Here is a 26,639-nt window from a genome sequence, read left to right on the forward strand (position 1 = left end):
AGAAGGGAGCAAGGTGTCAAAGGGTAGTAAGGGATGGCGTCCAAAGAGAAGATAGAAGGGTGAGTAGCCGGCAGTTTCATGACGCGATGAGTTGTATGCAAATGTGACGAACGGGAGCGCAACGTCCCAATCATGGTGGTCATTGGAAACGTACATGGAAAGCATGTCGGTCAGTGTACGGTTTAAGCGTTCGGTGAGTCCATTTTGAGGGTGATATGAGGTCGTGAAGTTGTGATGAGTAGCACATGATCGAAGTAGATCGTCAACCACACGAGACAGGAAGCAGCGACCGCGATCTGCGAGTAGGTGACGTGGAGCACCATGTTGGAGGATGACGTCGTACAGTAGGAAGTCGGCTACGTCTGTGGCGCAGCTGGTTGGCAACGCTCGAGTAATTGCAAATCGAGTGGTATAATACGTAGCGACTGCAATTCATTTGTTGTCTTTCGTGGAAATTGGAAAGGGACCCAGCAAGTCCAGGCCCACTCGATAAAATGGCTCGGCTAGAACGTCAATTGGCTGAAGGAGAGAGACCAGCGGGTAGAGTCGCAGGTTTCTTCCGACGCTGACACAGGTCACAAGATGTTACGTAGCGGCGAACGGACCGATAAAGGCCGTTCCAGAAAAAGCGTCGTCGTATGCAATCATAAGTTCTGGAGACGCCTAAGTGCCCGGAAGTGGGGGCGTCATGAAACTGGATGAGGACATCCCTGCGCAGATGATGCGGGACAACAAGCAGGAGTTCTGCGCCGTCGGGGTGTATGTTGCGGCGGTAAAGAACGTTATCCTGAAGCAAGAACATGTTGAGGGAAGGGTCGAGGGTGCCGGATTGCAGACGGTCAATAAGAGAGAGCAAAGATGGATCTCGACGTTGTTCGTCGGCCACATGGGTGAAGTCTGTTATCGCCAAGACATAGGTGTCGGGGTCCGTTTCAGTGGAGTCGGATGGTTCAACGGAATGGCGGGAGAGGCAATCGGCGTGATTTGTAACTTCCCATATTTGTACACTACCGAGAACATGTACTCCTGTAATCGTAATGCCCAACGGCCGAGCCTCCCTGTGGGGTCTTTGAGTGTTGAAAGCCAGCAGAGCGCGTGATGGTCTGTTATGACCACGAAGGGCCGTCCATATAGGTACGGACGGAATTTCGCGACAGCCCAGACGAGAGCTAAGCACTCCCGCTCAGTAATGGTGTAATTCTTCTCCGACTGTGACAGAAGACGACTAGCATACGCTATCACACGGTTGGCTCCGTTCTGTGTTTGGGCGAAGATCGCACCAATGCCATGGCCGCTTGCGTCAGTGCGAAGTTCTGTGCTAGCAGCCGGGTCAAAATGAGCCAGCACAGGTGGTGTAGTGAGGGCAGAAATCAACGACGCAAAGGAAGACGCTTGGTCCGCGCCCCAAGAAAAGGCCGCATCCTTTTTGAGTAGGTCCATGAGGGGTCGACCAATGTCCGCGAAGTTGAGAACAAAGCGGCGAAAGTAGGAGCAGAGCCCAAGAAAGCTGCGTACTTCTTGCGTGGACCGTGGAACTGGGAACTCGCGGACGGCACGGACCTTGTCAGGGTCCGGTTGGACACCAGTAGCGTCAACTAAGTGTCCAAGTAATTTGATCTGGCGGCGCCCAAAGGTACACTTGGACGAATTGAGCTGGAGGCCAGCCCGGCGAAAGATGTCGAGAATGGCCGACAGACGAGGGAGGTGGCTGTCAAAGCTGGGCGAGAAAACAATGACGTCGTCCAGATAACAAAGACAGGTCGACCATTTCAGACCGCGTAGAAGAGTGTCCATCATGCGTTCAAAAGTTGCAGGAGCATTACACAACCCAAAAGGCAGAACCTTAAATTGGTAGAGGCCGTCGGGTGTGATGAATGCGGTCTTCTCGCGGTCGCGGTCATCGACGGCAATTTGCCAGTATCCCGAGCGGAGATCTAGCGACGAGAAATATTTGGCACCATGGAGGCAGTCGAGCGCATCATCAATTCGTGGGAGAGGATACACATCCTTCTTCGTTACCCGATTGAGATGGCGATAATCGACGGAAAACCGCCAGCTGTTGTCCTTCTTTTTCACAAGCACTACAGAGGATGCCCAGGGGCTAGAGGAAGGCTCTATAACATCTTTATCAAGCATTTTCTCTACCTCCTTTTGGATGACTTCGCGCTCAGAGTGAGATACTCGGTAAGGGTGCTTGTGAAGGGGGCTGGCGTCTCCAGTGTCGATGCGGTGGGCCACTACATGTGTACGTCCTAGTGGACTGTTCGCAACATCAAATACGTCAAGGTACGAAAATAGGACACCACGGAGTGCTTCACTTTGGGAAGGTAGGAGGTCGGGGGATATCATTTTGTCCAGAAGTGCCTGGGTTGGCGCCGGTATGGCAGGTTGCGTCGCGGTCTCAGCGTCAGCAGCGAATGCAGAAACAATACATTCTTCTAAAGGTGACAGTTCGGCTAGTGAAATTCCTTGAGGAAGAACATGGGTCGAAGTAGAAAAGTTGAGGACTGGAAGCAACGTTTTGTTGTTGGCAATAAGCACTACGGTATGGGGAAGTGCGATGTTGCGCGAGAGGATCAGATCTGTGAGGGGAGCGACCACATATTCACCATCAGGGACTGGGGGAAACGGTGACATAAGGACGTAGGTAGCAGCCTGCGCGGGTAGTCGTAGAAACTCCAGGGAACGTAGGCGAGCGTTACTTGATGCGGTGTCATCAGGAATCAATGACAGTTCGAGCCCCAAAATGCCAGAAGAACAATCGATGAGGACAGAGTGGGCGCTCAAGAAGTCAATGCCAAGAATGACATCATGTGGGAAAGCGTCGAGAACGGCGAAGAAAACTGAAGTGTGGTGGCCGGCAACAGTAACGCGGGCAGTGCACATACCAAGAACAGGTGTTCGGGTGCCGTCAGCTACTCGCACAGTAGGAGAGACGGCAGGTGTCAGCACTTTGCGTAGGCTGCGTCGGAGCGTAGAACTCATAACAGATATGTGGGCGCCAGTATCGATGAGAGCAGTAACGGGCACGCCGTCGACGAGAACACCGAGCAAATCGCATCTTGAAGTAGGGGTCGATAGAGGTTTTGCGGTCCTTGTCGTCAATGCAGCCTCACCTCCCGGAGCTGCACTGGCTAGTTTCCCGGGTGGTGTCCAGAGGAAGCCGGAGAAGGAGAGCGACGGCGTTGAGGGGAGCGCGACTGGCGACTCTGAGGTGACGGCGATCGGCTGGACCAGTGTCCTTGTGCGGCAATATCGGCGTAGGTCGATTCTGAGCGCGAAGAAAGACGGTGAGGATCAGGGGCCGGGAGTTGGTCGTCAAGAAAAGATGTGCTGTAGTACGGGCCACGATCTTGGCGGCGGTCACCGGGGAAACTTGGTCGGTAATTCCGACGATTGCGGCAGTGGCGTGAAATGTGACCGACGCGAGAGCAAGAAAAACAGATTGGTCGATCGTCAGGCGTCCTCCACTCAGAAGGGTTGCGGTAGCGGGGTGTGAACCGGGGAGCGGAAGCGGCAGCAGCAACAATTGGGGCGGTGTGGTGTTCAGTGGGAGGACCGGAAGCGCACATGGGCGGAGGGGCGTAACTGGGGGCTTGTGGAAATACGACGCCCATATTTGCAACCTCCTGACGTACGACGGCCTGAATGAGAGATATTGTCGCCAAATGGTCGTGAGCAGGTGCCTGATCAGCGGCTGGAGCCATGGCTTCGAGCTCCTGGCGAACAATCCTGGCCAAGTTGTTAGGCGGCGAGAACGGAGGGGGCGTCACGGGATCATCGCACGAGGAGGTCGCAGCTGTATTCGGGAGTCTGTTAAAGCGCTGAGTAATCCGCCTGCTTTTTCCTTGTTCAAACCGCCGGCATTCTGTGATAATGGAGTCAACCGTGGTGCAGTTCTTACACAGGAGGATGTTGAAGGCATCGTCAGCTATGCCTTTCAACACGTGGCCAACCTTGTCCGTCTCTGGCATGTCTTTGTCAATGGTACGGCACAAGGCTAGTACGTCTTGAATGTATGCGACGTACGACTCCGTGGACGTCTGAGCTCTGGCCGCCAGCTCGTGCCGGGCTGTCATTTGGCGCGCGGCCGATCAGCCAAACAATGAGAGCATCTTCTCCTTGCATAGGTCCCAACTTGTAAGTTCTTCTTCGTGCGTGTCAAACCACACCCGAGCCGTGCCCCGTAGGTAGAAAATGACGTTGGCAAGCGTTAGAGTCTCATCCCACCTGTGGTGTTTGCTGACGCGCTCGTACAATAGGAGCCAATCGTCGACGTCTTTGTTGTCCGTGCCGCAAAACGTGCCGGGGTCGAGGGGCTGCGAAAGGACCACGGTTGCCGGCGCGGCGGGCGCGGGCTGCGATGACTGCGTACTGTCTTCGGCCATGGAGGCGGGAGAAACGTGGCGTCCGCTCCGAAGATCCAGGGCCGGGTGGAAGAGAGCCCGCAACCTCCACCAAAAGATGTTACGGGGAGTATTTAATTAACCGTGAACGGCTAGCGCTTGCCTAGTCAAGACTGCACAGAGCGCACAGGTTCCAGAAGGTTTTCAGTCCGCCAAGAGAGCCTCTGACCCAACCCCACTACAATGTCTTTGTCTTTGCCATTGCTCGTGACAATATTGTTACGGCGGAACCAAGAGTGGTGCCAGTCAGAAGAAGGCGATTTAACGTGTAGAGGTAGAATCGGTCTCGCCAGCCAATCTTGTTTATGTACCGTTGCCTTTTTTGTAAATATTGTAAATACACATTTATATGTGACTTCCTGAACATAACATGTAAAGATCAGGAAGATGAAAGACAGTCACATATTGTACTCGCAGCACATCTATTATGCCAGTTTCCCAAAATAAGTGTGCACAATATTGACAAGTTTACCTTTCCTGTCCAATGGGCTGTTTGCAAGCAACACAGCGCTGCACTCTTCAGGTACACCTCAGACATGCAGCAGTCTTGAACACTACTGCAAGGTAGAAGCAGCCTCCTCACTATGTTCACGCTCACATGAATGGCTTTATTAATGCATTTTATGGGCCCTCGAAACCGCCTGTGCTTCCTCAATGAGGTCACTTGTTGCTGCACCTAGCTGTTTATTTCATTTGCTCACCTTGGCATCCTCTGCTCACACATATTCGTTTCCAATAATCCAGGAAAATCACAGGGCTGGTTTCCGAAGCCTCCAAAGGAACAGGGCCATAGTGTGACTGACGTGAACCGCACATATACGTCTATGCTGTGTCTACGCAGTGCCAGGTATGTTGCTTGCATGCATGTTTAAACTCGTGTATGCGAGCATAAGTATTTATCATAGCTGTCCTCAGTAATCAAACAATGTGCCTGTCTGTAATATTGTCAGTACTGCTTTCTTTATGGCCTTGTAAAGCTGAGAAAAGACACGCAAAATTATTGTTTCATATAAAAAGGCACGGGAGCAGGTGTATATGCAAGTGCATATGCACGTCGGACAACCCGCGCAAGGTTATATCTTCGTCTTTTTGAACATGGTGCACCTGCTTGTGGTCAGTGGAATTACTGTTCCGTAGCTTTACACCCGGCGGCAGAAGCACTGTCCCAGAGCTCTAAAGAGAGTCGTCAGAAGCGCAGTGCTAAACCTTGAGCCTTGAAACATGAATGACATCACTGGACAGGACAAGAGATGACGAGGTGGGATTGACTAGGGCAATCTTGTGGTGACAGGTGTTACCTGGTGCAGCACACGGTATGGTCCCATGTACTGAGGAAAGTGGAAAGAGGACGAGAGAAGCAGAAGCGCACCAGGCGCGGGATCAAATCCTGGCCGTGGGAGCCACATTTCGACGGGGGCGACGTGCAAGAACGCCCGTGACCCGCATTTGGGGCATCTTAAAGATCCCCTGGTGGTCAGAATTAAGCCTACGATGTGCCTCATTGTCAAATCGTGGTTTTGGCTCGTAAAATCCCATAATTCGATACAAGCACACCAGGAGAGAAATGAGCGTCGCATTGTGAAGCATGGTACTTTCATTGCTGGTTCCTTCATGACGCGCTAATGGTAGTCACAGCGCAATATTTTCAACCTGTACTGGCAACTAATGATATGCAAGCGAATGCTGCTCGCTCTGCTTAAGTAGCTCCATTTCAGATCTCGGATAAGTAAAGCCATATTGCAAAATATTTATAATTGACTCCGTATACACGTAAAACGCAAGAACAGTTCTAATAGCACTAAAAAGACAAAGAGCCTTCATGGCGTTGTTCAAGCTCAGTGTCCTTGAGCGTGCACAAGAACTAGTCTAACCAATGTTACGACTGCCCTGTGAGGTGAAAAATGTGTGTCGCGCCACCAAAGCAACGGCGAAAGGCCGGACGTTTTAAATACGCCGAGCCACCTGCAACCGTTGGAAAACACCTAGGAGGCCCCAACGACAAAAAAGGCATAAGTCTTTCTGCGCGCATTCTTGCCTTCTTACCCACGGCTTGCACACCGTCCTGATGTCTGCGTAGGCTCCACGGTGCTGTCTCCCTTCAGCAAGCGGGACATTTAAGCTTTGTGTGTGCCTTCGCCCCTCCTCCTCCTCCTGGCAAGCAAGATGCTGGCAGTGTCTGTGTGTGTGTCAGTGCCTTTACATCTGCTAAGCCAGTGGCGGTTAAGAAATCCATTGAACGCTTCCATGTACCGAGTGGTGGCCGCCAGCGTGGAGAGCGTTTGCTCTCTCCCTCTCTTGAGCAAGGGCATTCCAGACTCTGTAGAGGATGCCCTCGCCAACAGACTTCAGCTTTTGAGCAAATTAGAGTGTTTGTCGCTCTCCGTCAGGAAGCTTGTAGAGCCGACTGCTCCGTAACGATGTAAAGTGAACATTCTTTGTTACTCTTTACGTCGCCGCCGTATCTTCTGCCTGGCCCCCTTAGGATTCACGAGCCACTGCAAAGTGCAATCAGCAGCACTATCCTGAACATCTGGGTGCACAGTTTGTAACAACTGGTGCCAGCGGTGTGATCCGACAATCACTGGGCAAGCTCCAGACCGCCAGGCCCATGCTACCTCCACGGTCCTGGGTTCCCATTATTTAACACAGAACAGAAGCAAAAAAAATTGTCGCAGTTTTGCCCGAAAGGCGAAGCATCGATTGCGATAGCAAATTAGTAGAGCGCTGTTCGGAGTAGGGATAGTAGTTTTATCGGTTGCATAAACTTGGACACATTGGCTTACTAACTGAATTAACAATCGTGGTGTCAGCGCGCACAAGCAAACATGAATAGCTCACACTGAATGACCGCAACCAACGACTGTCAAAGCGCTGGCAGCAAGCGCAAGTTCGCGCGGTCTATCGCTTCAACGGAAACTGAGCGGCAAATGCACAGCCCATACAAAGGTCAGAGCCGTGTGGAGATTAGAGACGGTGCGGGCGACCGCCGGGCAGAGAAGTTGTTGGCAGAGGAGAAGCTGCCCCCCCCCTCCCCCCTCTTCCCGTTTCTTGCTTTCGCGTGGGAGATTGAGTGGTAAGATACGCCTTTGGCACCAGAGCACAGCGTCGCCCCGCCTCCCTCCCTCCCATACCCCAACGGCCTTTCGCGAGACGGTCGCGTTTGCTTTCCACCGTGCGTTCGCCCTCCGTGATAGCGCGCTTTCGCTCGCGCATACGGCGCGCGACGACGATTTTATTGCCCTTGGAATCTATACGGAACCTCATGGCGGTGGCGACGCCAACGGCAGAAATCCGGTTGAAGTGTCCATATAATTGCTATCGCAATAAAAGAATTGACATCTATGAATAAGGTATGTTCTTTTGGGCTGCTTCCCTGGAACATAGGAGGCAAATGCCTTCGGGAAGTTCAGTTGCACTTTCTTCTAGTGGACTATAAGGCGGGTGCAGACTATGTAAGAAAACCTTTTTATTTTAAAGGTTTGGACGTTGCAAACCAACAAGTGCAGTGCACAGATCACACACTGGCAATCCTGTCTGCAAATTATCAAAATGATGCACAGTGGGAAAACAAATGAAATTTTAAACAAAGCTATCAAGGCCTTTTTCTTGAGGGAGTCCCACCTCAGCCAGAGAGTTAAGGTTACACACACAAATGTCTCTATGTAAAACGCACTGCTTGCAACATCACCAACCATGGCATCTGACTTTGGTTTGGTAAGTCAACCAATGTTAAATGCCATCACTGGATGTGTGCCATGCAGCAAAAAAGGGAGAAGGAAAAAAAAAAGAGGTGGGGCTCATCATGCAAGTGTGACATGGTCCCTCGGCTTTGGTATAAGAGAAGACTAAGAAGCAAGATCACTTGAATGCAAAGGGGTTGAGTGCCGCTGTTGCTTGTAGCACTCACCTCCTGGCCAGCATGGAAACGAAACATTTCAATTTCTTTTATCTCAACCAGTTAGAGAAATTTGTTCGGTAAAATGCTCCCTTGACGGTGTCTTAGAACTTCCAGTGTATGACCAAAATTTGCCATTATGCTTGGTGAGAGGGGCTTTTCAGCCCAAATTAAATCCTGCAGACTATAGCATTGTGCAGAAAATATGGTAATGGAACTGCAAAATGTGGCGTTCCACAGCCATGTCTACCAGTGCAGTTGGAGTTGGCTCTGTTGCAGCCTAGATGTCAGCACTGTGAAGGACCCTATTATTTTCTAATGATCGTGTCCTGTAATATATTTGAGCATTTACAGAAAATCACGGAGGCCCTCAATGTGTAGCGATCTAGGTAGCGGCAGATGTATGGTGTGCGCTCGCTGCCTGTAGGGGCGCCACAGTAAGCCACCTGCGTATTGGTGGATTTCAGAATTGTGGACGGGAGAAGACTCATGGCTGTTCTGCCTGTGCACCAGGGACTGCAAGAGCACAGGGCTGCAATTTTTCATTTGTGCATTTGGCAGAACATTATTCCTGCAGTGGCAGTGTCCACAGAGAAAATGCACCCTACAAGAGTGGACAGAGTTCCAATGTAACTGCTTTGAAATGGTCCAGCCCGCGTATATACGAGCACTGCTTTCCCCAGACAAGCGTGGCAGCGCCTGGCCTTGAATGCAGTGTGCTACTTGATAAATATTGCAGTTGCCCAGTGCTAAGCTGCCTGGATTATTTATTTGCCATAATGGATGTACCCACGCAACTAATATTTGCACTCGAAATGGCGACAGCAGACATGCATTTCCTGACGACATATAATTAGGTTCAGCCATGTCATCTGAAGCTTGCATGCACATGCTGTGGACCAGGAGTGGGCCGTCCAGCGGGCAAGGGCCATTGCCGAGGATCTCGAAAGATTTTTCTCCGGCGATGGACCCCTGGCAGCCTAGCCCCGGGCACCAACAGCCTTAACCGCTGGACAAATAAAGTTTATTCCTATCCTATCCACATGCTGTGGCCATAAACTTATTTCTCCCCTCAAGGATGCTGGTCAACTGCCACTAGTTACCGATGTCTGCGAGGAGTGCAAACTGTGTATGTGAGTGCTTCACATGAATTGAAATTACTATCACCACAGTGGTGGTAAATACATTGAAAAGTAATCTGACATTTGTAAAGACTGTCTATATCTTTACTGTAAGAGATTTGCTCAGGGTTGACAAAAACCACCTTAGGGACCATTTAATGAAGTGTTGCTGCCCATATTATGAGGTGAAAGAAAAGGTAGCCATTCGGACTTTTGAATATGAATACTATTGGTATTGCCAAAATGCATTTTTTTGACTAACCAGTGGTACAAAATAGTTCATTGCACAGTAAATAATGCTTCATGGTCAACAAAATTATCTAATACAATACTTTTGCTTGTCTGTGTCATAACTGCAGTTATTTAATGTTCCATGAAGCAAGGACAACAGCTCGACATGTTTGAGGAGCAGTGACACCTGCTGCATGTCACAATTGATTCAGACAGCGAAAAGAGCTGCTTACTGGACACACTAGTGTCTGACACCAGTAGGTATCTCTTCGCAAGCCAAGCCCATCGCTCCAACAGATCTTTTTGACCCAAAATGTCATCATGCAGATATCTTTCAACCTGCGATTTCTGCCACTAGTGAAAATTCCTGCTGGTTGGTGAGCTCATAAGTCTTTCCACAGTGCTGACGAGGAAGTAGCCCCTTCTGAAGCTTTCGTTGTCGAACACATATCTGTGTTCCTTGGTGTTGAAATTATCCTTGCTTTCTCTAAATCCAGGGGTGAGATCACACAAGCATCTCACTTTCTGAATGTTTGCTTACGCTCTGATGATTCGCCTTTGCTGTGCTTTCGTCAGCGGTCGTCTGCTTGGTCAAGTGGGAGCGCCAGTTGAACGCTGCCTACTCGGTGTTGTAGGAGGCGAAGCGAACAATTAGAAAGGTAGATGCTTGCGTGATCTCATCCCAGGTTTTTAATCCAGTTTGACATTGAAGCATTCTGGTGGTACTTAACTACTTTAGAATGAGCTTCTAAAAACATTGCCAAGCTTGCTACTTGATCATATTTGTAGTTTGGAAACTGTTTGGGCTCTTAGCGACATTAGTAGCAGATACAGAGATTTACACATGGCGATTGTTGTCCAAATGCATGAAGAGACAGCACAGTGTGGGTACCTAAGCTGATAGTGTCGGGTGACCGTAAGCACCAACTGGGCCCCTTGACAGTGTCCCATTTTAACTTCAGATGAGCTTCACATGGTAAATATGCTGCACCGCCATACATTCTGTACGCTTCACCGCATAACACGGCTATACTGCGGTGAAGCTGACTTGAGGAACTGACAACAGCCAAGAAGGTACAAATAACTCTGCGCTGCCTGCCTATTGCTGCTGCCCTAATTTTTCTTCTTTTCACAGAGTGCTTATTGTAAACGCACACAAAGAGTGACAATGCAGAGGTGATCGAAGAGACGGGATGCGTTAACAGCTGCTTTCCGATTTGCCAGAAATTTGGAGGGGTGTGCATGTGTGCACAAGCTTTCATTCAGTGGTAATTCATGATAAGTTACATAATCATAGTTTCGTATCATGTCGTCATAGGCGAGATGTTGTAAGGGGCTTCAAAGGCTGCGGGAGTGACCAATCTTTTGTGCGATTCTTGCTACATGCAGTGCAATATTAAATGGCTAGCATGTCCATGGTGGCATTGTCTACAGATAGATCCTTACTGTGTTAAAAAAAAGATGTAGTGCAACTTTACGGGAATAATGCTTTGTAGCTTCAGACTTGATGTTCAAGTTTGGGGGACTTGTTCAGGATAAGTGCATTAATTGAAAGATCTAGGTCATAATTGCATTTGAAGAATTGTAACTCTTCCTATACATAGCAATTGGCAGTGCACTGTGCGATGTGCAAGAGGTGGTTTTCATTCATAGACCCTATGCAGAAAGCAACACAATGCCTCGCTTGTGAACAGTGTGGGTAACAGTGCAACTTTCTGTATCCTCACTCTTTGCTTGTAACATTACCCATCAAGGTGTGTGGGGTCATCTCTTAGTAGCATAAAAGTGCTAGACCTGCATTTATGCAAGCTTTTATTTCCCCCTTTTCAGATGGCTGCAACTGTCTCAACAGGTCCTTCCTACATAGATATATTTCCAGAGTTCGCAACAGATTCCAGTCTTAGTGCAAAAATCTGTTTCATGCATTCTTTACCGACAGAAGGTGCTTCAAAATTGGTTGCATGAAATGATCAAACGCACACTGCACACTTACAAGTGCAGCGAATGTGGCATTCTTGCGGAGGAGTTCCTTTGCGAAAATGCAGAGGAATTCCTCTATTTTTAAACTCCACAAATCTTAAAAGTTGCGCCTAATTATAAGATATGTGTAATTGAATTTCAACGGTAAATTCAGGTAGTATTGGAACCGAGTGTGCTGGAAGCGCAGAAAAGGGGGTCCCACTATCGTATCAGACGGAAACACTCCTTGACGACAGGTATGAGAAAGTCTGAACATCTCTGCCAGTTGTAGCTACAGATATGACACTCTGCCTGGCAAGCATGTGCGTCTGTGTGCCATGTCAGGGTATCGTTTAAACTTCGTCCCACACTTTTCGATGGGGCATTGCCATCTGGGTGGTTATTCTGCAAGAGTCCACGAGGTGGACTCTTACAGAATACTCCCCCTGATGTGCAGCAGGATGCACTAAGTTTTGATAGTACTTAATTGAGCTTTGAAAACTCAATTTAAAAAAATTTCAATACAAGTCAGATTTCCAAGTTAAAAAAAAAAGGGGGGGTGTGCATTCAAATGCGACTGCCTCCAAATATGCCATTCAGACACTTGCCCACAAGGCACTAATAAAAAGAGTTAATTACTGAATTTTTCAAAATGAACTTTTTGAAACTCGCATTATTGGTCAAGGGTGTCCACCTCGCCTAGAAGCAAGAACATCAAGCTCTCTGCACTGGAAACTTTTATAAATTACATGCAAGGTTTAAAAAAAAAAAAAAGCTGTATATGCACAATTGTTAATGTACAATAAAAAACGTACACTATCACTTTTCAAATTTTTTTCTCCTTTTTGCACTCACCAGAAAAATCTTCGGAAATACAACCTTCACTTGACCTCATCCAACATGAACATTGAGTGGCCATAGTACTAACGTTTTAATTTTTCACTATTACCTTTTACTGTGATGTCACCACTGCAGTAGCTCAGCAGCTGTGGTTTTCATTCGAGGTTGCAGAAACCACATCCTGATAGAGGCCGAATGCAGAAATGCTTGTGTACTTTGGTATGGCTGCACATTGAGAATCCCAGGTCGCAGAGATTCATCCATTGCCCTCATTTTTTTTTACTGCAATTTAAGAGTAATGTTTGTGCTGTAACCTTGTATCCCTCTTATTCAGACTAAATGTGCATGCAAAATTATATCTCTTTCTCTACACCATAGTGCCCGTAGCTGTGTTTTGATTTTTGACGTGTCTGCATGTGCTGTAGCAAGGATTTTCAACCATCACTCACAGAAGAAAAAAAAAATTGTCAAGGAACCAACAAATGGTGTGTAGCAGTTCCTTTTTATCGGTGACAAATTTTGCATTAACCATGTGTTAGCAACATTGTGTTACCTTACTGCTTTGGAACTTTATGGTTTTGTTCAAGCAAGATGTACTTTGAATATTCTGCAAATTTATTCTGTATGCACTTGTTACAATAAAATTTGTTTTAGGAATGTACGAATCCAGTGTGATGGTTGCATTGAAAACTGCAATATGCTGATTTCAGTTTCACGTTTCAATTTTCTCAGAGCCCCAAAGAAAGCGCCTTCGCTTATATTATTTCCACAGTTCGTGGGATCTGCATTTTTTTTAGATCTTGTCTGCATGCCGCATTGTTCATTCGTTTAAAGCAAGTGTGAGATAAAAATAAAGCAGTTGGATATTTCTCAATAAGCAGTAAGTTGCTCAAAAGGGTAGTCTACTTGATTGCATTTGAATATTGCAGACATAGTTTCGTTCTTTTTTAAAGCCTTGACGGAAGTTGGCTGAAACACCCTGTATATTGTACAAACACCTTAACTATAGCTGTGCCACACCCACATTATATCCCGACCCAAGTCTTGGGCCGAGATAATGTAACAATTATACAATTCTTATCCCTTGCACTGTATGGTCTGAGCTATGTTATTGCAGAAACTGGTCGGCTGTGGTCATAAGTATAGAATTGGAAGCAAAGGAATCCTAGCATTATGCCAGATGTACATCCTTACCTTCCCGACATCTTGCTAAGCAAAGCGATTCCTAGCTAAACAGGAAAATGCAGAGGGCAACGGTCAGGAGCATCTCGAACCTGCCGGACAACATATGGGTGGCCCTGAGAAGGGCCGTTTGATGGCAGGCAACATTTAGCGTTGTGTTGACATCTGGCGAGAAGGTGGCTTGCAGAACTTCATGCATTCATTTGATTTGTGGCCCTTGATGTTGCAGTAGCAGCACTTGACTGCCTTGTAGACAGCACCTGGTTCAGCGCGTGCAGGTGACTTGACACCATGGCCAAACTGCTGAGCAAGAGCATTGACAACGATCTTTCCCAACTGGTCAATTCCTCGACCTCTGTGCACATGGTACCCATCGTCTGCAAACATGGCGCGCCTTGGCTTCTTGGATGCGTCAAGAAACCGATGCTGGAGAAGAAAAAAAAAAGCAGTGCAATTGGGACAAATGTTTATAATGCATTCAGATCACTGCGATATGTACTGTCGAGCACAAACCTGGACACCTGCAGGTGGTGCAAGAGGGTAGCAAGCATTCACATGCACGAATGTTTGCCACCTTTAACTGTATATACATTTGTGCCTTTTAAATATGGATATTTCAGTTCCTGGCCATAGCTGTCAAATGGTGGCTCGTAATGTAAGAATTACTAGCATTGGATACTGATTCTGCTCACTGTGCTTGCTTTAGAGTCGAAGTTTGTTGCTTGGTAGCTGCACTCAATTTGCTTGCTCCTTGTCTTCAGATGGCTAGGCTCCTCACATTTTAGCATGGCTGAACAAATGGGGCACAATTCAGAAACGCGAGTTTCTGTAGCCTAGTCTTTTCATAGTTGCCCGTGTCACCTGATCCATGTCTCAAGAACTTTCAGCACTTGCAAGAATACCATCTCAAGCATATTTTAAAGACAAACAGAATAAAGTATGCTGAGCTACACTGACTTGACATCTGTCAGCACCAGTGAATGCAGTAAAAATTCTCACTAAATAACGAGTAACATAGCAGCAGATGGACAAATGGATGTGCTTTGAATTTGAAATTCAACTGGCTGAAATCGAGCATTTGTGAGGCATTCGCCTAGTTCAGTACCTTTAAGCTGTGAGCGCAACGAAGATCCAACAAAGGTCAGGCAGGTTACGTGGCTGCACCAACTTTTGTTCTTCATGCCACGTCTTTTTTTCTTTTCCCCCCAGAAATTTAGCATGCCCATGCGTAGTGTGCAAGCCACATCCATTTACAACAGAAACAGTAATTTACACTGGTGAGCAAAAGATTAGAGACCAAAGATGCTGCAATTTTTTTTCCAGCCTACGCATGCACGCTAAAATCCAATCCAAGTGGTACAGCCAATGTGTGCCTGTTCAACCAATGCAATGCATTAAGACACTTTTGACAGCGCACAGCTGTAGCAGAAGGTTTGAATTTTTTTGCTTATGCCATGGTCTTATGAACTTTTGCTCGTGAGTGTATATTCAGCTTTTACAGGCTTTCTGCAGCTTGCACGTTAAGTGGCCAGTGTGTTATTGCTATCCAGTTGGAGTGCAATAGGAGCCAGTCAAATTGGTAACAAGTCAGTGTGCACTAAAAGATCATATGTACCCTTACATGACCTCAAGCCACAGGTAGCTAACAGCTTCCAATTCACAGTTCTCGTAATGTGCTTGTGGCAGCCATCTACAGTGATGTATTTAAATTAACGAGAATGTGTGTGTGTTGGCCGGATTGGGCCTCAGTAAACAAAAATGCTAGAAAATATATCAACACCGATAGATACGTTTTGCATGAATTTGTCATTTCAAGAATGGTGTGTTGACACAGCAGCATTGTGCAGAAAAAAAGCTGGCAGATTCCATGCATACGTGAAAATCTGTTATAAATGAAGCCGTCTTTAATGTTTAGTGAGATGTACTAATAACTCGTTCACTTCTATGTAGCTCTATGCATGTCCCAGTCATGTTTTGTTCATTTATGTCTACACTCAATTTCTTTTGATGCTGACTTCCCGACATATCGGTGGCCGACTTCTTAATTTCCTGTTGCAGACTTCTTGCCTATTGTTCTGCTTATCTACCCTGTGGTACATGTTGAGTTGCACTTAACGATAAACCAAGTTGCTAATTGGACACATGCCAAGTTGCACACATGCGGTGCCACACAGTGACCCAAAATGTATAATCGGCAGAACTAGCAGCCAGCAGCCACTGAGCAAGGAAGAGGCAAAGAGGGTTTCGTTTTGAAAACTATGTGCATGGTTTTACCTTTCAATAATGCATGCATCTTAACCCTTTCATGGACAGAAGCAGAAAACATAGCTTACTGTCCTAAGCATTAAAAGTGCATTTTTTGATGAGGTATTCACATAATGTCAAATCTCGAAGCCGACACCGATTCTGTAATAGCAAAAAGTGGGAATATGTCCCACTATACAGCCTCGAGGCCCGTTTCTACCTCATGGTCGCCTGTCATGTGATCAAAATCAGCCCGAGTACCCTGTACAGTCTAACCTCACCAAAATCTCAAAAGCAGTGCTATTATGAAAACACATATCATGTATTCGATAGAATAAACTAAACATCACTGCCACAGAGCTGCGAAGTTGCCCTGAAAAGTGGGACCAATATTTCCGACTATACAACAAAGGGCGAAATGCGTGGCGTGCGCACAGTACGTACCGCAACACGTGCTTTGTTCACCGCAGTAATGCGATTCTGATAATGGAGACTCGCAACTACGACAAACGGTATGCATTTCTGCCGCAGTGAGCAGCGAAAAAAGTTAGCCATTTTTCAAACGAGCGAAAAAAATTAAGCCGTGCGTGTTCCGGACGGTATGCAAAGGCATGCCGTTGGAAATAGCTTACCTCGGGGTTCAAAATCCGCAGACACGGCATGCGCTTAAATGTAGCCGTCAATTTGCGGTTAAGCAATAGACGCTTCTTCATTTTGCGCTCCGCATAAGCATCTCCGGAGTCCAAGCAGCGAGGGAGCACCTTGAAAGCCAGCACGACGGGGGCCACGTCGCGTTGAAGCTGGACAACCAACGCCTAAAATTAAAAAAAAAAAAAAACAACCATCAGCGCTCAATGTTTAGAATTTTGTGATTTCAGTACACTTGCCTTGATGTTGTCGCATATTTCTTGTGGGTCCATGCTGGTGTCGAGGTCGTTCCCGCCAACATAGACTACGGCGAAATCGACAGGCTGGAAACGCATGGCGGAGACCGCTCTCGCCAGCCGTACTGCGTCGTAACCACCAAAACTGAACGTACAGGTTTGAATGGAGTCGATCAAGCGCAAACGAGACCTATTCAAGAATTTCATCTGGCTGTCACCGATAATGACACCGCGCAAGGATGACATGACTGATCACGATCCGGCGAGGGGTAGCACGACAAAGCAAATGACCACCTGAACGAGCCGGCAGAAACCACAGGGATTTCGCAGCAGCACCTAGCAGCGCCTTTCCCTAGGCGAACTAGTACCTATCTGGGGGCAGGGAGTACCTCCCTGACCCACGTCATATCCGGTTTCGACCCAAACCGGGGACAGCCGAGCTGCGGCGATACGCTTCTGTGATCAGCAGCGCCTCGTTTGATCAGCTGACAGCGAGAAAGCATGCGAGGGCGGCGATGGCAGCTAGCTTCGTCGACGATCTCATTTCGGTGCGCAGCCACCGGAAGCTTAATCTGTCCGAATTGCTGGATAACCTGCCGAAGCAACTCACCAAGGACGTTTTGCAGCAGCTGCACGCCGCCGTGCAAGAATGCGACCCCGAGTTGTGAGTACTGAAGGCGCGAGATCACGCGCAGCATTTTCATGGTTTCGCTTCTCGTGGTCGGCATACGCCCGGGAAGTGTTCATCATTAGTTTACCCTTCCGTCAGTGTACATGTGTCAATCAAGTTCACACAAAGATGGTAATTTTCGTCTGAGGCCATGACATATGCATTCGACAGGAGTACCAGCTTGATGGGCACGGCACGCGGGAATTTCGGATGCTCGACGCACGAGGTGCAACTTCTGACAGTGTAAAGATTGGTGAAAGAGCTCATAACAAGCAGACCTTTGCGTCATTTTCGAAGCATGTTTAATAACCGTTCAGTGTGACTCTCTTGAATATTATGCGTGTTCTGCTGAGAACGATTTAATGCGACCTCTAGGAACTAGGTGGTGTGGACTGTTGTGAATGTTTTTGTTGACATATGTCATCTCGAGCCAGCTCGAGGTGACATGCAGGCAGGCAGGCCACTGTCAGTGGATGGTCTCGCGTTTGGCGCTTGGCCGAGCGCATGCACAAGTCGGATCACAGACAGCTACAGCTAGAGTAAGGAGTCGACAACGTACCTGCGGGATCTGTTAAAGTGCCTCGGCAGGAGAGCAGTAGAACACGTCGCAGCTACATGTACTGGCATTTTGCAGAGCCATCCCCACCGACTGACTGGCTCTGCAGCCGCATTTGCCTTGTGCCCAAGAAACCTATAGGGTGTCGAGCACAGCACGCCACGTAACTACAGGCCTGTCACCGTCACCAGTGTGTACTGCACAGGTGCTTTAGGCCTGGATGAGCACAAACAGAAAAGAGTGGGCATCTCACCGAACTCCAAAATGGCTTCCGTCCCAACCGAAAGATAATCGTTTTGTCTTTACACACTGCATAGAGGTGGCGTGAAAGGAATCTTGAGGACTACTCGTACGTTTCCTGTCGCGAAGGTGTATGAAAGCATCCCACACGATCGCATGCTGTGCCGCATAGCCGACATAGATATGCCAACGGAGTAGATAGACCTCCTTTGTTGCCTCAGCACTGATAGCTCAGTGGTTGGTAGGTTTGGAGATATGTCTACAGAGCCAGTGACAGTCTGCAGAGGACTCAATCAGGGAGACCCGCTCTCACCAACTTTATGCATTAGGTCTGGAGCGCGCACTCATCAAGTCTGGCATTGGGCCGAAGACGCACTTCACCTATGAAGGCCTGCCATATACGTGACATTGCCAGGGCTTGCGTTTGCAGATGTAGTTGTTCTCTTAGCCGAAGACAGGCAGCAGCTCCAAAGGCTAGTGACAATATATCTGTTGATCACCTAGCAATGCTTGGCCTTTTGTTCAACTGACAAAAGCCGGCCGTCGTCCACTTAGCCGGCGAAGTAGGTGCCGCCTGACCATTCCAGCTGCCTAGCGGGTACAAACTGCTGTATGCCGCAGAATACCGATACCTTGGAATGTCATGCTTAGTGGAACGAAAGGATATAAGTTGGTGCACAAAGAACGACTATGACAGACCACTCGGCACACCAACTGCATTCTGCGCTGACGGAGCCTCTGGGGATGTAGCCGTTATCTATTAGTGCGAGAAGTGGAAGGCAGTGCATGTACCCAGCTTGACTTTTGCAAATGCCATCATGTGTCTGTCAGCCTATACCAGTGAATAGCTTGAGAAAGGACAGCGCGAGGTTGGCTGCCAGGCTCTGGGGGGTCATAGTCGAGTCGCAGTTGAGGCCATAGAAGGGGATGTCGGCTGGTCCTCTTTCGAGGTCGTGAGACCAGAAGCAAAATCGACGTTGAGTACCGGCTTCGCTACATGGCCGATGACAGCTGGATGCGCCGGGTGTTCAGGTATATGAGCTTCAAGTGCATCAGAACACAGTGGAGTGTGCGGCTGCATTTCCTCACGCGCAGATACAGCTTCCTGAACTACTCCGACACTGGAGAAACTATGCATCTGACCGTTAAGTGTTCAGACCCATGTGTGTGAGGGAGAGCGTTCCCTGTGGAAATCGTGTATGAACACGAATGAGAAGCTTCGCATGTATCGCGAACACAAGGATGTCACTGCTGCGGAACCTCTCTATGACAACGGTGGCGGCAGTGCCCTTCCGTACAAGGCTTGCATGGGCGCACTGCGCACCCTGGGCTACCGCTGCTGGTTTGACTGTGCCCCCAAGGTGCAGGCTACTATGTACAGAGGGTGTGGCAGCCATGAACAAGAGACTGCAGAACACTTAGTCCTCTTCTGTGTGAAGTTGTCTCCTTGTCCCAGAGAGGGTGCTACCATGTCGTAGGCGCTTGGGTTTGATGACTTGGGAGAGTGGACGTTGCGTTCAAAGCATTGTGATAACGAAAGCACACTTCCAAGAGTGGTGGAAAGCGACGAGATAACCACGTGTGACAGTGCTTGCAATGTTTTGTTTTTCCTTCTTTTTCTTTTTTTTCTTTTTTTTTCTTTCTCCTTAGTTGTTCCTTTTCTTTTTTTCTTAGTCGGCTAGGACACTCATGTTGTCTGCCCGGTACAAAGGGTAAATTGGTTACAAGATTTCGTCATTTTATTGAAGGTATTGGCCTTTTTTCCTGGGTTAGTCTCCGCCTCCTAATTAGGGAATCTAGGTCCAGGTCCTTGATGTAAGAGGAGAGTGAAAAAGCTGGGTGCTATATTGGCGCTTCCTGGACATAAGCTGCATGTAGTTGAACAGAAACTCGATGCGGTTTAGCTTTGAATCAGACCTGAAAACATTAGCACTTTAATGGAGAGAGAAAATAATCTGCAAAGACCAGTTGATCAAGTGCCTCAAGTGCAAAGCTAGTTACAGGTACTAGTTTCAGTCCTAATTAAAGTCACCTGCACAGAAGTTTACCGGCATGATCAAAGCGCAAAGTGGGTGGGACTATAGCAGTGTTGAATGCAAGCGAGAGTGCCTTGCAGTTGTGCCCTGCTTTATGACGGTACTGGTCAGAGACAGCTGTACTGCCATCAGTGCCATTTGTTTTTATTGTTGTTTAACGACAAAAAGCTTTGATGGCGTGTGATGACAGAACTTTCCAAACCCCTGAAACAGTGCATTTTGCTTAAGCTGTAAATCTTGTAAAGATCTTTCTTCCACTGAAGTTACATTGAACAATTGTGAACCATGCTTTGAGAACTAGTTTATATGTCTTCTGAGTCCTAATTCGTTCAGTTAACTTCAGTCTAAGAGTTCGTGTGCCTGGCATATGACACGGGCACATAACTCTCTTAAGGAAAGTTGACTTAAATACGGTGTGAATACGAGCTGGTTGGTTTTGATCAAGTATCTCACCGAATCGAAATTGCTGGACATGGTTGAGAAAGATAACAAACTGGTTGCTGTGGCATCCTTACTTTTTTTTTTTTTTGTGTCCCATGTGTGCAGTTGTAGATATTACGTAAGATGTTGACTTTTGTTTTGTAGAAGCTTGGAAAATGGAGCAACCTGGAAAAATTTTATTGTGAGAAGCACAAATCAAAGCAGGAAACAAATTGAATGAGAGATGTAAGGAAGATGCTCATGGTAGTTCTACCTGGCATGGGAATTAATACGCTGAGAGCAACACGGACGTTGTGCGCTGCAGCACAGGGAAAACATCTCGAATAATGTTTAGAGCGGGGCCAACTTCACGAGATTGCGGTGGGATGTGAAAAACGTGTTATGCTTACTTGGCTCGATAGAGTTCTGAAGATGCTTTTGCATTATTGAAACATGAAACTCAACGCACCCCGCCAGCAAAGTCACTCCGTTGCATTCATTATCCATGCTGTTTTGTGTACTACCCGAGTGGCACCGATTTGCTCTGACAGCCATGACAGTGTTGCTTCCGTCAGCCTGTACTTAATGCGCCCATGGTGTGACAGGATCCCCCAGCAAGAGACGGCCGTCAGCAGCCTCCTGGTGGCCGTGCTGGACGAGAATTCGCCTCCAGGTCGCCGCCACCTGGCCTTGTCGGTGCTGGAGTCCCTGTGTCCCCAGTATGGCCTCGAGGAAATGCTGCTTCCCTTGCCTCCGCATCAGCTCACATTGTTTCTCCAGGCACTGCTCGCACAGGTGTGTTTGAAGGAGCGCTGGCACACATTTTCCGAGCTGCAGCAGATTTTCCTCACGTCTTGCACATAAAAGGATGAGATGACACTTAAGCAAGCACGAAGGTTGGAAAACAATTATAAGCTATGTTAATTTGACACTGCAAAGTATATCTCGATGTCATGTGCCTGGCATCATTGACAATATTGTCACGTTGTAGTGATGGTGAACAACCAGACAGTAGCAAAAATGTGTCACGATTTTTAATGCTTTATTGGGCAAACATGCGCCTTGATGAACAAGGGACACTCAAAGCGCAATGATTGCAGTGAGCGCAGTCGTTGGTTGTTGAAATCTGATTTACACGTCAAGTCCGTCGGCCATTTATGCATGACTCACTGTGCATTCCAGTGTAATCACTGGTCGTCGTGCGTGTTCTAGAATATACACCACTATTTGTGTTGTGCATCCAATCAGACAACGAGATTCGTTTGTTATAGAATCGGCGACAACTTTCGGGAAGGTTCCCATACATGTAGGTGCGTCTCGCATCGTGAGATACCGTTGTCACAGTGGTTAGCCACGGAAAAATGGTTTCTGGAATGAAGATACACAATGTATGCTTGTCAATATTGTGATGTTATGACACAGAGCGAATTGGCTGACGTTGTGCAGCAGTAAGTGTATGTATGATGGCGTTGCTCACAGAGAAATTAACTAGAATGCTCCGTGTGTTTATTCTGGCAGAACTTGTTTGTTGCAGCTGCAGTCATTGCAGAAGCATAGCAATCTAATATATCATCACATCATAATGTACCCACTGCCACGGTACAAAAACCAAAACTGGTTCATAGGAAGCAGTACTATAATCAGTTATTTAGGGCATTCTGACATTTTCCTACGGTTTAGAGGGTTTGGTCCTTTATTGAATGTAAGAAAATGACAAGTCTATCATGTCATATCAGTAGCACTCTTTTAAAACCTTGCAGTACTGCCTCTGCAATTGTGCATGACAAGACAGCTTTTTTTAGAACTGCAAGCACTAATGAAGGTAACGACATTATAATCTATTGTAGTCATGACCATTTAGCCACTTAGCATTTGTTCCTGTCAGGAACTATTTCATGCGCTTTGGACACTGCGCATTCATGTGAACAAAAGCATGGCCAGGGCTTTATTTCAGAAAATTTTCTTTGCTATTCTTGAGGATCTTGTCCATACAACATACAGCTTCCAGCCAGTGCCACATTGTGGGTGGTCACCACGAAAAATGTTTCGGTAGGGTCCTTATTGCTGCTTTCTTCTTCACTGCTCTCATCTGAGGATGTTTGATGGCTGTCCGAGTGCATAATAGTACATTCCTCCTTGTCACTAAAATTACCTTCAGATTCGCTAAACTCCATGCGAGTTTTTTCTGTAAAGTGCATGCAGGTAAGACGTCACCGTTCTCTGATTCGAATTTCTTAAGGTGTGTGTTAAGAAGCTGCTGCTGCCTTTATATATGCAGATGTTGCAAAGTGCAATTATTGAAAAAAAAAGCGCAATGTAAAATTATGCAATAGTTTAAAAAAGTTGATGACACAATGGAAACATCACGAGAATGCCAGGTGCTTCCCAACATCTGACCACAACTGGTACTTACGTGTGTAGGGAGTGACCCGACACGTGATTGCCAAAGGCTAAAATGTTCGACAAGGTGGCAGTTCAAGCCAGTTGGTACTGTATTTTGATTTTATAACAGCATATCGAAAACAAAGGGCCTAAGGCAGCACCTGTCTTAGTCTTTCCTCTTTGCCACATTTATATCGTAACTGATGAGATATGTTTATTTACAAGACGCTACATGGTTAGTGCAATTCAAGGGACAGGACAGTCAGCCAAGACCAACAGGCAACAGACAGCTCCTCGTGCGCGCCTAGACTTGCTCTTCATTTGACTCCTTCGTGCAGCATGGCAATATAAAATAAAAAAATTTTAAACCTTGTTGCATATATCTTTAAATACTTATGATTAGATGTGTGTTGAAATCGGTTAGTGTTATGGGTTGGTTGCCTGAGCACCTGCCTGAGTGAGGAAGAAAATGACTTTAAGCTAATGTGGCGCACGACTTACTTGTCAGCCATCTTGGCTGTCCATCTCTATAAATAACCTGTAAATTGTTCCCAATACAATACAATCCCCAATACAACATGCTCGAATAATGCAAGATAAAAGCACTGGACGATAGTAGACATGTGGGTAGATGCTGGCAGCACCAGTATGTGGATGTGTATCGGGTCCTCCTCTTTCGTAGTCGCTGGCAGTACACATTCAAATCATGCAAGCTCTGAAGTGCGCGGTGCTTTTTAAGCACCTGTACTCTTCACATGAAATAGTCTGTCTCTTTGTCAAACCTTAAATAGTTCTGACACTTTGGTTGAGAAGCCCACTTTTGTGGACACAGTGAAACTTGCAGAAAAATTAATCTTCATTGTGTTTAGGTGCCATCTGTTCTTAATTGTGATAGATATGTCCGACAAAATTTTTCGAGTGACAATCATTTCATGCTTAAAACGATTATGATAGCATAATTACGCAAACAAGTCAGTGCGCAACAACACCAACGCTCTAGAACTAATGTTGTCATCATACAATGTACGTATGCTCAATCTTCTGAGTGGGATATTTCTTCGGACGACTACATTGTGAAAGAGCGGGAAGCAGGGAGTATATGATGCAGATGCCACGTGGCAGCTGGTTGTATTCATGTAGAGTATCTGCGTGTCACCACATATCAAAAATGATATTGCATATCATAGATACAATCAGGTGTACATTAGCAACATTGTAAATGCCTCTCAGAAACAATGTTCCATAAGTTGGAAATGCATCGTAGCCTATGTGCAGTAATTTTATATGCCTTCATGTATGTGTGTGCGGTCCTGCTTTCAAAGTCTCAGCACCACGATGAGGCTATGGCATTGCGCTGCGGAGCTCAAGGTCGCAGGTGTGATTCTGGCCACAGCGGCAGCATTTTGAGGGCGACCAAATGCAAAAACGTTCCTGTATATTTAGATGTAGGTGCATGTTAAAAAACTCCGGGTGGTCAAAATTACTCGGGAGTCCTCCCACTACAGGGCATGCCTTTTGGCACATAAAACGAGAGAATGTAATTTTACAGTCTCATCATCTCTTTCAGGGTACCGACAGCCCACACTACAGAAGCCTTCTTGACAAGCTTTTGAGGTAAGCTCTGTGTTGTTGCACTCTGTATGCATTTGCACTGGAAATACGCAATCCCATAGATGCAACTGCGTTGAAGGGTTATGTTTAGGTAAGTGTGAACTTGGTAGTCTGCTCTGACAGGTGACAGTGTTGTCACTGCAGTGATACTGTGCCTACACCGGTCTAGCCCTTCCTCAGCAGATTACTGATTCCTGAAAGTCAGAGAGTCAGAAAAAGAAAGATATTTTCTCGGGATATGAATCGACGCTGAAAACGTAACAACCACATAAACATGAGCGGGATTTTATTCTCTGTTGCAGTACTAGTTCTAAGTCGTTGGTCTCATTGGTTGACCTTTATGTCACTTTGTTGTTCTCGCTGTTGAATTCATAAATGAAATGCGGATGCTTTTCTGCAGCGCTTTGGAGGATGCTGCCGTGAGCGCGCCAGTCAAGCGTGCGATCCTGCTTTACCTGACACGTGTGGCTGAGGCTCGGGCAGACCTGCTGTCTCGGGGTGCGTGCCTATGTGCTATTGACAACTGCGGTGCAGTTGCAATTAGGAATACATGTGGTGGTGGTGGATGGTAGCTAGAAGCTGGAAGGAGGGTAGTGAAGAAGCAGGGGGTTACATCTTCTGTTAAGACCTTTATTTTGTCATGCTTTGTGGGAAACCTACCGTGGCTGACCTGCTGTCAATCCACGTCAAACATTGACCTCGTCTGCCCTTCTGTACAGGGTGGCACAGAGTGTGCAGGGTAGTGCTCTTGGCTAGGGTGGACTGCAGAAACGCTTGTGTGTGGTGCTCTGGGTTCCCATTGAAAAACCCCTGGCAGTAAAAAATAATCTTTAATCCTTTACTACAGCACCTCCCTAGTCCGTGTGTTGCTTTGGAATGTTAAAGGGGCCCTGAACCACTTTTTATCGAAGGCAAGAGATGCATTTGAAGCCAAAGTAGACTATTTCAGATATATTTTGTCGCAAAAAGTACTTCAATGTGTTCAGCAGAAGCGGAATTCGCAATAGAACATCCCCTACACAGAGCTTCCGCTCCTTCTTTAATTACTGGCACTGCGAAGGCTGTGGCGGAGCGGGGCGTACCCACAACGCTCCGCCTGCCGAACGTCACCGTGGCGCGCCATTCAAATTTGATTTTGGATGTTCACGTAGATGCCACTACTTCCGATTTTGGCGCCGATGACGCACCAAATGCAGTGGTCCTCAGCGAGCCGCAGTGCGCTCAGCCAGCGGACTTGTTATGGCCCCTTGTGGCAGCCGCGATATTGACGCTACGTAGCATACCAGCATTGCATGCAACTGTAGTGCATTTGCTTTGTGCACGACAGAGCTTGAGTGCGCGCTCGCACTCGTATGCTCCAGTCTGGCTGTGCTAGGGGGTGCAGACTGGCTTTGTCCTGCGCCAGCTTGACTGACGGATAGTAGTCGCATCCAACTTTTGCATTTTGATGTGCTATCAATTACTCAATACGAAGCGAAGTCTGCCGTAGCGTCTAACCAGGAGCTGCCAAGATTGAGCGCGAGCTGGCATGCTTGCATGTGGTCTGACCTTAAGTTATGCATGGTTTGATACAAGTTGAGTGTTCAAAACTAGCCGAAATTAGCGAGACCCGATGGCTACGACACCGATAAGCAGGGTGGCCAAAGTCTAATTCCTACGCGGGCGGCCATGGCCGAGTGAGAGCAGACGACAGTCGGCTTCTTATGAAGTACGTAATTATTATCGAAATACGAAAGCAAATTTTTGCTTACTTCACCCTGTTTATTAAACTGCGTCAATAAATATACACTGTAGCAGTAGGAAGAAACGGAGTGATCCAAACAACTTTCTTGATTGATGTCAGCTATTGGCCAATAGCAACCGCGTGTGGAAATCTGCTATATTATGAAAAAAGGCGTCTAGAAAAGAGTGAGGAGCAGGCTTCTGTTGAAAAGAGAGCATTGGAAAAAAAGGTGACTTCTT

General features: G+C 47.1%; 1 protein-coding gene and 1 long non-coding RNA gene across 2 annotated transcripts in view; both read left to right on the plus strand.

Moving 5' to 3' along the window:
• Positions 1 to 6,704: 6,704 nt before the first annotated feature.
• On the plus strand, positions 6,705 to 12,434 carry LOC125942004 (uncharacterized). Its single transcript, XR_007464730.1, has 2 exons — positions 6,705 to 10,727; positions 11,484 to 12,434. It is a non-coding gene; the product is annotated as an uncharacterized LOC125942004 (long non-coding RNA).
• A 4,802-nt stretch (positions 12,435 to 17,236) lies between these two features.
• LOC119435731 (AP-5 complex subunit zeta-1) overlaps positions 17,237 to 26,639 on the plus strand; it is a 41,881-nt gene continuing 32,478 nt past the window's right edge. The window contains exons 1-4 of the mRNA XM_037702456.2: positions 17,237 to 17,426; positions 21,290 to 21,479; positions 24,634 to 24,680; positions 25,078 to 25,175. Coding sequence (XP_037558384.1) covers positions 17,278 to 17,426; positions 21,290 to 21,479; positions 24,634 to 24,680; positions 25,078 to 25,175 — 484 coding nt within the window. The 5' untranslated portion in view covers positions 17,237 to 17,277. The remainder of the gene's footprint in view (positions 17,427 to 21,289; positions 21,480 to 24,633; positions 24,681 to 25,077; positions 25,176 to 26,639) is intronic.

This window comes from Dermacentor silvarum, unplaced genomic scaffold (assembly GCF_013339745.2).
Source record: "Dermacentor silvarum isolate Dsil-2018 unplaced genomic scaffold, BIME_Dsil_1.4 Seq868, whole genome shotgun sequence".
In the NCBI taxonomy this organism is placed as follows: Eukaryota; Metazoa; Arthropoda; class Arachnida; order Ixodida; family Ixodidae; genus Dermacentor; species Dermacentor silvarum.